Source organism: Rissa tridactyla, chromosome Z (genome assembly GCF_028500815.1).
Source record: "Rissa tridactyla isolate bRisTri1 chromosome Z, bRisTri1.patW.cur.20221130, whole genome shotgun sequence".
Lineage (NCBI taxonomy): Eukaryota > Metazoa > Chordata > Aves > Charadriiformes > Laridae > Rissa > Rissa tridactyla.
The window spans coordinates 41,282,097-41,297,204 of record NC_071497.1 but is presented as its reverse complement, the minus strand read 5'-3'; the positions used below and the strand labels follow the sequence as shown (position 1 = coordinate 41,297,204).

At 39.8% G+C, this 15,108-nt stretch overlaps 1 protein-coding gene across 2 annotated transcripts in view; it reads left to right on the top strand.

The window, feature by feature from the left end:
* The window catches only part of LRRC2 (leucine rich repeat containing 2), a 69,021-nt gene that overhangs the window by 32,262 nt on the left and 21,651 nt on the right, over window positions 1-15,108 (top strand). For both annotated transcript variants that reach the window (XM_054186558.1, XM_054186557.1), the window contains exon 5: window positions 6,696-6,832. In XM_054186558.1, the coding sequence (XP_054042533.1) occupies window positions 6,696-6,832 (137 nt within the window). The remainder of the gene's footprint in view (window positions 1-6,695; window positions 6,833-15,108) is intronic.

Below are 15,108 nucleotides of genomic sequence, written 5' to 3'. Positions count from 1 at the left end.
GGAATTCTTCATTCCTCCTTTGCTTGGATGTTTTGAGCAGAGGTTTAAAAAATTAAAAACTGATGTTTTAACTACTACCTGTAAGCTTGAACATCAATATCTCCTTTCAGACAAAGGCAATATTGCTGATTCAGCATAGAAGACTGGAAATAGGAGACTATTTGTCTTGGCCTATAGGAAGCTGCTATCAGATCATTGCAGATCAATGCAAAAATTTGCTTTGCATTTTATTCCAGATTGTACAAGTGGATTTGCATTTGCATTGAATGGGTTTCTTAGATAATAAAGGCCCTCTGTAGCCTCATCTGTATTTTGCCTCTGACACCTTGTCAAGAGCACTAATGTGGGCTTATCTAAATGGTGAAGTTGCATTACCATTATTACTATGCTGCATTGTTCATCAGAAATCATAGAGTTTAATTACTGGTTTAATTTTTTTCATATAATGAATTAAAAATTTAAAGTGGGAATAAACACTATCTTAGACAACAACTACGGCATTTTAACTCCCACTTAAAAATAAAATATTCTTAATTGTGAAACTACCAGGGAAGCGATGGATTTCATTACTGCTTTTACTGCCTCTCCTTGGAAAACACAGAGATTTCAGCTGTTTAACTCGCTAATATGCGTTTTTTATAGAACTGAAAATTCAGTGCCATTAAGCATAATTAACAAGAGCGGTGTATCAGCAGCGATTTTATTATTACTGCTTTTAATGGAGAAGTTGTGTTTGAGTATTATTTGAATGTATAGGTGGCAGGTGCGGTGTTCAAATCCTGCTCTACATTTGTGGAGTTGTGAAGAGGGTGTCACCTCCTCTGTCCCCTCCTAAGGCTGCCTCAGTGGCTGTACTGCATGCTCATTAGGCCTGGTGGTGGCTGGGGACCATACCTAAGAGAGTGGAGAACTTCTACACTAAGAAGTTACAAATAAACCCATAATTACAGATTACAGGGTAGCAAAGGTCTGTCATACTGCTTTACCACCCCCTTCAGCCCCGCCTAATCTCCCAGCTGTTATTTCAAGAAACTCCAAATGTGGGTGAGAATGTCTGGAATCTTACTGACAATTCCTGTAGCATTTGAAGGTTACTTATGGACTCATTGCTCCCCAATTTTGCACTCCTTCAGCCAAGATACCTGCATTTGAGAATTTTGAATTGTCTTAGGTGTTATCTTATCGTTGTACATTTGCGGTCTTTCTCTCACAAAAATAGCCTAGCAAACTTGTTTAACAGGTCTAGGGGAAAAGGAGAGTGACAGTCTTACTCCTTTTGTCTGAGAAAGGAAAAGATTTCATCTGTAACCTGGATTACCATTCAGGCAACCTAATTCTGTCCCTGGGTAGATAGTTGCTTGTAAGAATTTTAAACAATTTTTTAGAGGAAGGAATAATTAGATACGTGGAGCTGAATGGAAAACAGGTTGAAATTAAAAATTTATAAAGGAAAAGCAAGTATTGCCCAACTCATTTGGTTTCTGTCTTTCTTTTGAGAAAAAGATTGAGCTTCAAGTACTAGATCTTGTCTATCTGGCATCCCATAAAGTATTTGATACAGTGAACTATGGAAAGTGAATGTTTGAATCTAAGAAACTGGACTTTGATGCAACAATGATAAAAATGAACAAGGAAGTTGTTAAAGCAGAGGCAACAAGGCACTCATTTGCAAAGAGAAGCTAGTGGTCAGGAGGAAGATCACTTGTGGAGTTTCTGAAGGATTAGTCTTGAGTTTATTTCTTAATTCTTTTGAGGAACTGGGCTACTGAAATTTTCTGCTGACACAATTTGGGTGTTATTGTCACTGCACAAACAGGAGGAAATATGAAAAGCTGGATGTGCAGGTGGGCTTTCAAATAAGTAGAGAGATTAAATTCATGATTGCAGAGTTCAAGGTCATGTACTCAGGAGACAGTAATTTGTGCAGCAAGTCATGAGCTCATTAAATGCAAATAGTTGAAGAAACGAGTTTTCTAATCTAACAGTCACAGAAGGGCAATCCAGTATGATACATACATAAAGTTGTGGTCACCCAGATTCAAGAAAAGTTATTTCAGATGGGAAGAGATGCAAAATAAGTCTATTAGGACCGTTCAGGGAGGGGAATTTTTGTTTTGTGAGAAGATTAGGAGAATTGACTTATTCAGGCTAGTAAAATAAATTCTGATATAGCTACTACCTATGAAAATAGGTACCTATCACATAAATAAATACCAGGGAAGGAAAAGAGCTATATAAAGATAAAATTAGCAAAATAATTAACGGTTATAAAACTTCTATGAACAAATTCAGACTGGCAATCTGAAGACAACTCCAGATCATGAAAAGGATGAAACTCAGTAAGTTAGTTTTTCCAGAAGAGCAGTGGATGTAAAAAAAGAAACTACTTTTAAGGCGGCAAGTGATAAATCAAAAAATGGGATTATGTAAAGTGGGGCTGTAAAGGTTTTACCCAGGAGGTCCTGGTGAGTCCTATGTATGTCTTATGGTCCTAGAGGGAGGGTTAATTCTTGACTCAGAATTCTTGACTCAGCTGTCAGGTGGCATAACTTAACCCACTGGAGACCCCAAAGATGAAAAAACAGCCATTATACAGAATTCCAAGAGGTTGCTCCTGGCAGGCAGGTCTTGGTGAACACTCATCTATGCTGTCCTGAGTTTGTTCTCAGAATTAAATCCAGTGCTAAGACTCATGGCTTTTTTCCAGTAAATTTCATAGTCTTAGCCACAGCAATTACTGGCAATTGAGTGTAGGTTCTGTAGTGTGCTTTTGTCAAGTTAGAGAAAGATTACATATAACAAGAAAGAATGTGATGCGTCTTCTATTTCCTTGCTTTCTCATACCTGCAAACTAAGACAAACCATATTATGAATATTGACATACATGTTGGAAATTGTGAAAGGAGAAAAAAATCTTGAAAAGCCATGGTTTCAGAAGGCAGGAAAGTCAGAAAGGGAAGCTGTGTTTGACTCCATCACTCTGCCCAGAAAGGCTGTTGAATTTTTGTGATTTTTTTTTTGTAAGCAATTCTGCTACATGCCTCCTAGTTATGCACCAGAGATGCATCATCTGAGCAGTTAGACAAGAGGATGACGAGGATGTTGGTGATAGATGCCTTCTTTGCGTTAGTTCTCCAGCTACTAATGGAACTGAGAGGTAGAAATTTCAGTATCTGAAAAGTTAGCAAATACATCTGTTGTGGGTTAATACTCATAGGCATCTAAGCCTCACACAGCTTGCTCAGCACCCCGCAGCTGCTTGTTCAGTCTCCCACAGCAGGATGGGGAGAGAATTGGAAGGGCAAAAGTGAGCATCAGCATAAAGACAGTTTAATAAGTGAAGAAAAGCAAACAAGCAAACAAACAAACAAGTGATGCAAAAGCAATCACTCACCACCAGCTAAGCAATGCCCAGCCAGTCCCTGAGCAATAGCCACCTTGGACCCCCCCCCAGTTCCTTCCCCGCTCCCAGCTTTTACTGCTGAATGTGACGTTACATGCTGCAGTATATTCCTTTGGTCAATTTGGGTCCAGTGTCTTGGCCCGGTCCCCTCCTAGGCTTTTGCCCACCCCTAGCTGACTCACTGGGGCAGCAGAGTGAGAAGCAAGAGAAGACCTTCATGCTGTTTAAAAACTGTTCAGCAATAGTGAAAACATTGGTGTGTTATCACCACTGTTTTGTCACAAATCCAAAACAGAGCAATACATGGTCTGCTATATAGAAAATTAACTCCATTCCAGACAGACCCAGTACAACATGCCATTGCTAAAAGAAAAGACAAAACATTCCAGTGCTACTGAGTGAGTAGCTTGTTTTTTGTTACAATGGGATTTGTTCTCCTTCACTGAAGGATTAATTGGATGAGGAATTATTTTGCGATTCTCTGATTCTCTATTTATTTTAAGGCATTTCTGCTTTAGTGATTATTTTGTTGCAATGAGGTGGTAAGTTGATGTTTATGTAGCTTAGCATTACATACATTAAGATGTAATATCTTAATTTGTCTGCATTGTGGTATTAAACCTGGTGAGGCTTCATCATAGGTAGGCTAAACTTTTATCACTTTTATGTGCTTAAAAATCCAGAAATAAGGCGGTTCATGTGTTTAAGCATTAAGTCACTTTTATTACTCTCTTGCGCCATCCCCAGTGATCCTCGCGGGGCAGTAATGTACTGCCAAAACAATGCCTGTTGTAGTCTTACAGAAAATTTTTCTTCTGCTATTTTAACTAAAAGAGCACTTCACAGCGAATAGCAAAGACAAGGTTACCTTCCTAAAAGGACACTGCATTTTGAAATGCCATCGCAGTTTCTATTTCTAGCAGAGCCAAAACTGGGAGGAAGCTGAGTGGAAACTTCTATATTTTTCTCTGTTGCAAGCTGTAGAGATTATTATAATGGAGTTCTAACCATATACGGTTTGTCTGCCACCTGTAAGAAAGATTTGAGTGGTCCAGCCATCAAATGAAGACAATGTTTTGTACAAGGGAAACTTGTGTTTGTGTAAAATGCTTAAAATGCTGTGAGATTTGGTGGCTCCTAGTATTGGTCATCAAACTGCATGCCTCTTCCTCTAACAACAGAAATTTCTCAGGGGAAAAACGTGGAGCTTTCAATTCTCTATGTTTCTTCTCTGCCCTTTTCTGTGGAAGCACCATCTGACTTCTGTTAAGGATTTCCACATGTTGCAAAAGCTGAGAAGCTCTAAACCAACTTTTGCTTTGGAGAGAATTTAGCTAAGCGTTGGTGCCTTGAGGATAAGCTCATTATTATGACACTGGAACTCTTGAGATGTACTGTAGAGAGAGTCTCTCCAGTGTCGTCCAAATCCCATGAAACACTAGATTATTTTTAAAAATTAGATTATAAATAGAAGAATGATGTAACATAAAATTATGACTCTTGTGTATGTCTTGTCTTTGTTTGCCAATGTAAGTTTTTGTTTGCTCTGAGAACCTATTGACACAAGATACTGTTGTTTCCTGATTTCCAGCTGCTGAATTGAATTTAATTTTCTTACTGCTGCTTTTCCTTGGGAATGCTCTATCACTGATTTGAAGGGAATACTGCAGATTATATGAAGTTGAGTGGTGTGGTTGATACACTTGTGGGAAGGGATGCATGCTATCCAGGGGGGCCTTGACAGGCTTGAGGAGTGGGACAATGTGAACTTCATAAAAGTCAGCAAGGCCAAATGCAAGGTCCCGCACCTGAGCTGGGGCAATTTCCAATGTCAATACAGACTTGGGGATGAATGGATTGAGAGCAGCCCCACAGGGAAGGACTTTGGGATACTGGTGGAAAAGAAAATGGATATGAGCTGGCAACATGCACTTGCAGCCAACTGTGTTCTGGGCTGCATCAAAAGAAGCACGGCCAGCAGGTTGAAGGAATTGATTCTCCCCTTATATTCCATGCCTGTTAGATTACAACAGGAATACTGCAGCCAGCTCTGGGGTCCCCAGTACAACAAAGACATGGACCTGTTAGAATGGGTTCAGCGGAGGGTAGTGAAAATGGTCAGAGGGCTGGAACATCTCTCCTATGAGGACAGGCTGAGAGAGTTGGGGTTGTTCAGCCTGGAGAAGAGAAGGCTCTGGGAGCACCTTATTGGAACCTTGCAATATATGAAGGGGGCTTATGAGAAAGATGGAGAGAGACTTTTTACCAGGGCCTGTTGTGACAGGACAAGAAGTAACAGTTTTAAACTGAAAGAGGATAGATTTAGATTGCACATAAGGAAGTAATTTTTTACGATGAGGATGGTTAGACATTGGAGTAGGTTTCCTAGAAAAGTTGTGGATGCCTTATAATGGGAAGTGTTCAAAGTTAGGTTGAATGGGGCTTTGCACTAAGATGATCTTTGAAGGTCCCTTCCAACAGAAATAATTTTGTGATTCTGTGATTCTATCATCACCCAGGTAATACAACAGCACAGCTGTCCATAGAAAGTTCTCATTTTGTTATGTATGTATTTAAGGACTCCTTTTCTAACACATCAGCTATGTGATACATTCAAATTCCTTACTTCCTTCCCCTTTGATTATATCACAATATAATTTGCATTTTTTCAGTATAATACGCTTTGCATTATAATGATATTTCTAAACCTGTTTTTGTGTAATTATGTAATTCTATAAGCTGAAGAAACAGAAAGTAGAATGTGACTATATGTAGCCTAGAATATTACAAGGGCCTTAAAATTAGGCTGACAAAGATAATAAATTGCAATAAAGAAAATAGTGAAGCAAATGGACATGTCCATTATATTTTATAATCAAAAGTATGCAATGCTGGATACGAAAGACAATTCTTGATGTAATAAGTTTAACAGAAGTGATTGTTCACAATGAACAAGTCCTATAAAAAATACTAAGATGCTTTTCAGTTAGCAGGCAAGTTTTCTACAGTGGCCAAACCAAAAGCCAACTTTTCTAGTTTCAACTGAGGTCAATAGGCATCTCATGCCCGGTAGAATGAAGATTTTTGCAAGTCTTTGCTGCCTCCTTTCAAACTCTTGCCAAAACCATTGCTGATTAAGGGAAGTCCATAGGAGTGCCACACAGCACTGTTGCACTCACACAATGTTAGTGATCTTTGCTAAACTAAGTATGCCTTTTATTTTTACTTTCTCCTTTCTTTTTTTTTTTTTTTTCCTTCAAATGCACTGATTTTAATTACCTTTCCTTCACAGGCTGTTTAAAAAACCTCAAAGTGCTCAATGTGAGTTTCAATAATTTGAAGTCAATCCCTCCAGAATTGGGTGATTGTGAGAATCTGGAAAAACTGGATTTGTCTGGAAATATGGAAATAACAGAACTCCCATTTGAAGTAAGATAACAAAATATCTTTTTTATTTTGCTTACAAGGTATCTTATCATAGTCTTAAAATCTTTTCTTAACAGAGTAAATCACATTCCTTGCAGTTTTTAGCAATAATGTTTTAGTAGTAACATCACTGGAAATGCCTTAGCAGCAGTTAAACAGGACCAAGCTTCTTTGTTTTGGTTTTCAAGTGACTAAATTTTGCTTGTATTTATTCTGATATATGAAGAAGGACATGATCCCAAAGGGAATTTGGCCAGTGGTGATAAGGAGAAGCCTGCAAATAGCTATTTTCTGGGAAAGTGAAGTGCATCTTGACAGTCAAATTGATATACTAACCTTCATTTGTTCCCACTGTTTTCCTTTAAAAAGAACAGGGAGAGTTCTATAAACAACACTGCATGTTGCTGTGAGCATAAATACCTTTCTGAAAGGGATATTACTTGTGAGGCACAGCATGAATATATAATAAAGACTGAGAAAAGGACTGCCAGGCATGAACCAACATTATTTCTTGTGTTGGATGCATAACTGCTCTCTGCCTCAGCTGCTCTGAGACTTACTGTTCACGGAGGCTGGTACCTAACCACTGTTTCAGATGTCATCTGTATTTTTCAGTTCTTAATATCCTGATTCCTAGAGGATGAGTTGGGGAGCTTTAGGGAGATGTGTCAGGCTGTTCTTTACTGATTCCTACTTTTTCTCTAAACATCTGTTACCAATGCGATGTTGGAGTGGATTAAATTTATGTGAGATCTGGTTAGACCATGCTTATGTTCTGTTCTGAGAAAATGTGAACAACAATTAAATTTTCCCTCTGACTTTTCACTGTAAGGTAGTTTATCTGAAAAGAATTGTTAAAAAATGATGTGAAGGAAACAGAAACAAAGGATGAACCTTAGCTTCACATCATAAGTGAACACTGTATGGAAATGCTAGCAACAGCACAAACAGCGCAGGTCTCCTTTCCTCTTCTCCTACTCCTTCAGATATCAAAGATAGGGGATAAACCACATGAAACTTAACTGGTTAAAAAAAACCATAATGGAATCAGAAAAAAATATATCCTGAACAGGCAACGGAATTAAATATAAGCATCTAGGAGAAGTAAGTATATTCAAACCTGTGGACTAGAATGGTGAAATTAGCCTCAATTGTTGGTATGCTAAAATCAATTAATATTTTCCCAGTTGCTTCTAAAGGCCTATGTCTATGCATTATGGGTAGCCTTTGCAAGTAAACCTAACTGTGCATGTAAGTCTTTTGAGGGCTGAGAAACACTGAGACAATTTTCTCCTGGAAAGCTCAAAAATATTGTTCCCTTCTGGCAGTGTCCTATTCAATGGGATTGAAAGCCACTAAAACTGAGCGTAGGCTACTGCGTAATGGTTCACTTACAATCTATGGAAAAAATTTGGAGGTGTGCAAATGACCTTTATATAGCAGCAAAAACTGGAAGAACATCATGTCAGTATGGTATAAAAGGTCAAGAAGAAAAAAAATTGTCATTATCTATTGTGTTTCCTTGTTTCTCTGGAGGCTGGCACTTAATTTATACTTGCAGTGACATGGGAGGTAGGCTACACAAACTCTTCTGATTCAGTTTATAAAATTAGTTTTCAAGAATCGACATTTCAAGGGCAGCTTTGGAAGCCAAACATACAATTAAAGGAGCACTTTTCTCAAATAATTTAAAATGCTGCAAAGTGTTTGGCCTTCGGTGTACTCAGTGTGGCTGATGTTACTCAGAGCAATTGCATCAGTATCTTTTCTAATGTAATAGGTGTCTGATGTTTGATTCTCAGATGGACAAAAGCTGGTACTCACTGGCAGGTAACTATTTAATGAATTAAAATATTGAATTAGTCTGAACAGTCTTAAAAGGGAAAACAGAAAGACACTGTGAAATGTTGTGGTGGGCTAGCCTTGGCTAATAGCCAAACACCCACTCAGCTGCTCACTTCCTCCCCCTCTTCAGCGTGACACTGGGAGAAAATAGGATAAGAAAGCTCATGGGTAGAGATAAAATATGGGGAAATTGTTTACCATTTACTATTGTGGGCAAAACAGACTGTACTTGGGGAAGATTAATTTAATATTTGCCAATATATATTTGCCTAATGAGAAACAAAGACTTTGAAACATCTTTTCTCCCCCCTCTCCCACGGTCAGCTTCACTCCTTCACTCCAGATCCATCTCCCAGCCCTGAGAGGTGCAGGGAGGCAGGCGGAGTTATAGCCAGTACACAATGGTTTCTAGCTACTTCTCCTTCCTTGTCGCACTTTTCCTTTGCTCCAGGGTGGGGATTGCCATGGGCTGCACTTTCTTCAGGAATATACATCTGCAGCAGCATGAGTCTTTCACAAGTCGTGGTGTGGAGATCTGATCCACCATGGAGCACCTCCCCCTCCTCCTGTTTGGACCTTGGTGTTCCCTCTGCTCTTTCACACTCTTTTTATTCTCTCCCCCTTTCTCCAGCATTTTTTTCCCTTTCTTAAATAAGTTTTTAGAGTGACACCACACATGTGGCTGAGGGGCTCAGCTTTTTCCTGTGGCAGGTCAGTTGGAGCCAGCTGGAACTGTCTGAGTCCAGCATGGGGAAGCTGCCAGAACGTTGCCATGGACACCCAATAAAAGTATTTATGAACCCAAGTTAGACATATTAGATCAATTATTAGCTAATACAATTGTTGCTAACATCTATTAATACAGTGAAATGCTCACAAAAGTTGGTCATCGTTCTCTCCTGTGGTGTGAGTACTGGAAACTGGAGAGTGTAAATGAACAAGTACATGCAAGCTGTGTTTTGGTAGGTGAATGAGTTCCCTTTAAAAACCTGGCAACTGATACACAGAATAAGGTAGAGAATTGCTAAAAATGTTCCCTGTTCGATTTTTAGGAAGTTCAATTTTTATTTGACTTTCAAGTCCTTAAAAGTTTCTTCTGGGAAGGTTAAAGAAAAGCATGAGAACAGCAACAGTATTCTCCAGTGCAAAACTTACTCAAAGGAAATAAAAGCAAACTTCAGCCCAGCAGAAATGATCAAAGTCTAATTTTACCTTGATTTTGTACATAGAATAACGGCCAGGGAGACGCTGATAACAAATATGAAAATGGATTCAAAGAGATTGATAACATGCCCATAATTCAGTCAAGAATTTTTGACAGACCCATAAAGGTTTATGAGATCATCAGAACTCTGAGACTGAATTACATCGTCAGTAATCAGTTTCCCTGTTCCCTTTCTATCCATTTTCTTTATGACAGGTGCAAAAAATAGAGAAGTCTTGAAGCTTGTAGTTTATTTCGTTATTTATTTGTTTGCTTTCTTAGGAAAAGGGTTCAATTGAGTTTTTTTTTTTTTTTTTTTAAATAGACACAAAATATTACGCAATGAGCTAATTTAGTGGGAGAAATCTGAAAGAGGTATATGGTATAATACATGACAGTTATAGAACTGGTAGAGGGTGAACGTTGGTTATTACACAAAACCAAATACCCAATTTGAACTGAAGTTCCTAATTTGTGAAGATGGCTACCATATATGTGTATAAATTTTTGCTGGCATATCAGTTGTTTCTGTGCCTGAATTTGTCAGTCAGCCCGGTAAGAAATTCACAGACTATTATGATGTCTGTTAAGTCTGTTAATTTGTTTTGTAAACAGGGAAACTTCAGGAAAGACAAGATACTAAGCACCTTATCTTGTACTACTTTTCAGGTAAACTAAAGTTGTTAAGGAGGTTTCCAGCTTGTATACCGACTATATTTCTTGCCTTTTTAATCTGAAACTTATTTTTTTATTTTTATTTTTCTGAAAGCAGTTTCAATTTTCAATGCAGCTGTGTTAAGATGAGGTATGCTAGGACTGAGATGCCCTAGCATAGCCAAAATCTTGTGAATCTTCATTCTCTGTTAATAGATTCAATATCTGGTAGTGATACATCCACCTTTTTCAGAGTGTGTGGAAAAAACCCCACTCCGAACCTTAGCATTCAGCTTGGCCTAATGAAAAGCGTTTCAATTTATGTTTCTCTCTTCTACTGGTGGATGTCTAACATTTTTAGATGTTAATAGTTCTATTTATCTTCAATATTAGATTAGTACTAGTTGCAAAGTAGGTCCTTTGGCAGAAAAGATTTATGGATCTGCAGTTGAATTAAAATCAGTTTTGGCCACATTTGTAAATTAAGAATGCCTTTCTCTGGACATGAGTGAAAATATAAATTGAAATCAAATGTATATGTCAGAAAAGGCAACCTACATGCCATATTTATGCAGCCAGTTTGTAATAGATATTTCAAGACCTCAGTAAGCAGGCTCAGGAGGGGAAGATGCACTATGAAGTTTAGGGCACATTCTTCCCTGAGATGACACATAGCAGATAAGACTCCTCTGCGGAGGTGAATTTGTTCCTCCAGCTAAGATGCTCAGGAGCCACATGCCCTGTATATTATCCTGTCCTTCTCCTAGCATAGTGGGATTATACTGGGTACCATACTCTGTAGCTGCACAGAGAAGGGGAGGCATAGATAAACTTGTTTCTAAATTTCTTGTACCTTCTGTGTGTGAATTTAAGAATTGGTTTCACACTGGTATTTGTATTTTCAGTGTTAGATAGAGTTCCTATTGCTATTTTCATACGCATTATGCAACTGATTTGTTTTTTAGGAATAAAAATGTTATTATAAATAATGTGTTTTCTGATATAGGTTTGTGGAAAAACTGCTCTGACCCTATTTTGAGCTGTGCTTCCTTCAGAAAGTATTGCTTTTTACAGTTATTTACTGAATCACTCAATTAACATTTCCTGTGCATGGCAGAATACCTGCTTTGTGCTGATTTTTCAGAGACAGCTTTGCTGTGTTGAAGGGACAGTTCTTCCTCCATACTATAAAATTCTGCTAATAATGCTACATCAGCCAAGAGCATCTATCGATGGGATCTGAAGGAACTTAATTGAGAATAGAGGAAAGATGAAGAAATGTTCATTTCCTCCATCTCCACCATTCTGTGTGGCACATATTGTCAGTCACAGGACAGGCAAGTCACTCCACATTACAGAAATGCTTACAGATAGATGTTATGATATTGAGAATAAATTAAAAACTGGCTTTGCAAAGTTCTTCTGCTTTGAACAGTGTTCAGTACCACATCTGAGCGGTGCCAGCAAGTGATCTGAAGTGTTTTCTGTATCCTTTGTGAGATCTGGGTAATGCAAAGTGAAAGAATGAGACAGAGACTGTTACAGCATACAAATACTTTGTCAAAGAAAGAGCATATGTATGTATGCCTACATTTCCATGTCAATCCTGCATAAACTGATCTTTGAAGTTCAGAGAAATGGCAAGGTTATGCTACCTGGCTGTTTTAGCACACTGTGTTTTCAACAGATTAAATAAAATCTTGTTTTGTATTTCTGATGCATGGAAGGTTTCAGCTAAGTCCTGATTCAAGCAAGTACAGACTTGGGGAGCTTTCAAAATCATAGAATCATAGAATAATTTGGGTTGGAAGGGACCTTTAAAGGTCATCTAGTCCAACCTTCCCTGCAATGAACAGGGACATCTTCGACTAGATCAGGTTTCTCAGGTTGCCCATCCATGACCTTGAATGTTTCCAGGGATGGGACATTTACCACCTCTCTGGCCAACCTGTTCCAGTGTTTCACCACCCTCATCATAACAAATTTCTTCCCTATGTATAGTCTGAATCTAATCTCCTTTAGTTTAAAACCATTACCCCTCGTCCTATCACTAGACGCCCTACTAAATGTGTATCCTTGTCTTTCTTATAAGCCCCCTTTAAGTACTGAAAGTATGCAGTAAGGTCTCCCCAAAGCCTTCTCTTCTCCAGGTTTCCAGGAGACCTTATTGCAGGTCCCTCCTCTGGACCTGCTCCAACAGGTCCATGTCTTTTCTCTGCTGAGGACTCCAGAGCTGGACGCAGTACTCCAGGTGGGGTCTCACCAGAGCAGAGTAGAGGGGGAGAATCACTTCCCTCAACATGCTGGCCATGCTTCTTTTGATGGAACCCTGGATATGGTTGGCTTTCTAGGCTGCAAGAGCACATTGTCGGCTCATGTCCAGCTTTTTGTCTGCCAGTACCCCCAAGTCCTTCTGCTCCCAATTCCTTCATCCGCCAGCCTGTATTGATGCTGGAGGTTATCCTGAACCACATGCAGGACCCTGCACTTGGCCTTCTTGAACCTCATGAGGTTCACGTGGGCCCACTCGTCAAGCTTGTCCATGTCCCTCTGGATGGCATCCCATCCCTCAGACGTGTCAACTGCACCACTCAGCTTGGTGTCATCTTGCAAATTTGCTGAGGGTGCACTCCATCCCACTGTCTATGTCAGTGAAGAAGATACTAAACAGTACTGGTTCCAATATGGTCCCCTAAGGGACACCACTTGTCACTGATCTCCATCCGGACATTGAGCCCTTGCCCACTAATCTTTGGATGTGATCACCCAAGGAATCCACCCAGGTGGAATCTTTATCCACCAAACTGTCCATTCATCAAATCCATATCTGTTAGTTTAGACAGAACGATGTTGTGGGGGGACCATGTCAAAGGCCTTACAGAAGTCCAGATAGACAACTTCCATAGCTCTTCCCTTGTCAACTACAGTAGTCACTCCATCACAGAAGGCCACGAGGTTGGTCAGGCAGGACTGGCCCTTGGTGAAGCCATGCTGTCTGACTCAAATCACCTCCCTGTGCTCCACATGGCTTAGCGTAGCTTCTAGGAGGATCTGTTCCATGGTCATCTTCCCAGGCACAGAGGTGAGGCTGACAGGTTGGTAGTTTCCAGGATCCTCCTTTTTACCCTTTTTTAAAAATGGGTGCAGTGTTTCCCTTTTTTCAGTCACTGTGGACTTCACCTGACTGCCATGACATTTCAAATATCATGGAGAGTGGCTTGGCAACTCCATCGGCCAATGCTCTCTGGACTCTGGGATTCATCTTGTCAGGTTTCTCTATCTTCAGATTCCTCAGGTGGTCACAAACCTGATCTTCTCTTACAGTGGGAGGGAATTTGCTCCCCTAATCCTTGCCTTGTGATTCATCCACTTGAGAGGTGTGGGAAGAGAGGAAAAGAAGTTGTTGAGTACCTCAGCCACCTTCTTGTCTGTTGTTACCAGTTTGCCAGTTGTGTCCATCAGGGAGTATACACTTTCTTTGACCTTCCTTTTCTGGCTGACATACCTGTAGACGCCCTTTTTATTATTCTTTGTGTCCCTTGCCAGCTTCAGCTGCAGCTGTGCCTTGGTCTTCCTGACCCCATTCCTACACAACTGGGCAACGTCCCTATACTCTTCCCAGCATACCTGTCCCTGTTTCTACTGCCTGTGCATTTCCTCCTTGCCCTTTAGTTTGACCAGCAGGTCTCGACTCAGCCATGTTGGTCTCTTGCCTTCCTTTCCTGACACGTTACACCTGGGGACTGGGAGTTCTGGAACTGTGTGTAAATCGTCCTTAAAGATCTGCCAGCTCTGTTCTGCTCCCATGTCCCTGGGGTCCTATTGACCAACTCCTTGAAGAGCTGAAATTTTCCTTACCTAAAATTCAGGGTCCTGACTCTTTGACTGAACCCATATCCCTCAGGACTTTGAACTCCACCACTGCATGATCACTGCAACCCAGGCTGCCTCCAACCTTGATGTCATCGATTAGCTCACTTGCATCGGTGATCACCAGCTCCAGTATTGCATCCCCTCTGGTAGGGCTGTCTAGAGACACAGGAATTATAGCTGGTGCAATTTCTCTGCTGTGTTTACCTGAAAAAAAATTATTATAATTACTTGTCTCTTGCATCTTTCAACAGTGCTAACATGTGTGACGCTAAAAAGAAAAAGCAGATGTGATTAAAGATTCATTAAGCGCTAACATTAGTCTCCTAAGATTTTCAATCACAGCATTATCCAGAGGAGACATAATAACCTTTTTTACATTAATACAATTTCAAAAGATATTTTAAAAATGAAGTTTAACACCTGGAAAGTTTTTGGTCTCTTTTGGTCTGGTTCTGTTTCTCTGACTAGTCCTATTTAGCAAAGGAAAACATTTAGCAGGAAGAGCAGGCACAAGCTGTATGCAAGTGTGGGGAGACTTCAGATAAATCCCCACTGGGCATTTCCATGTAACTTGTTGTCTTTGTGATCTGTGACTCACACCTCCAAAAGCCATACCCTGGTTATGCAGGCAGGACACCAGCGGTCTCAATAGAAACGTAAAATGACAGGTTGGTTTACCAGCACATTATTCTTCAAAGCTTCC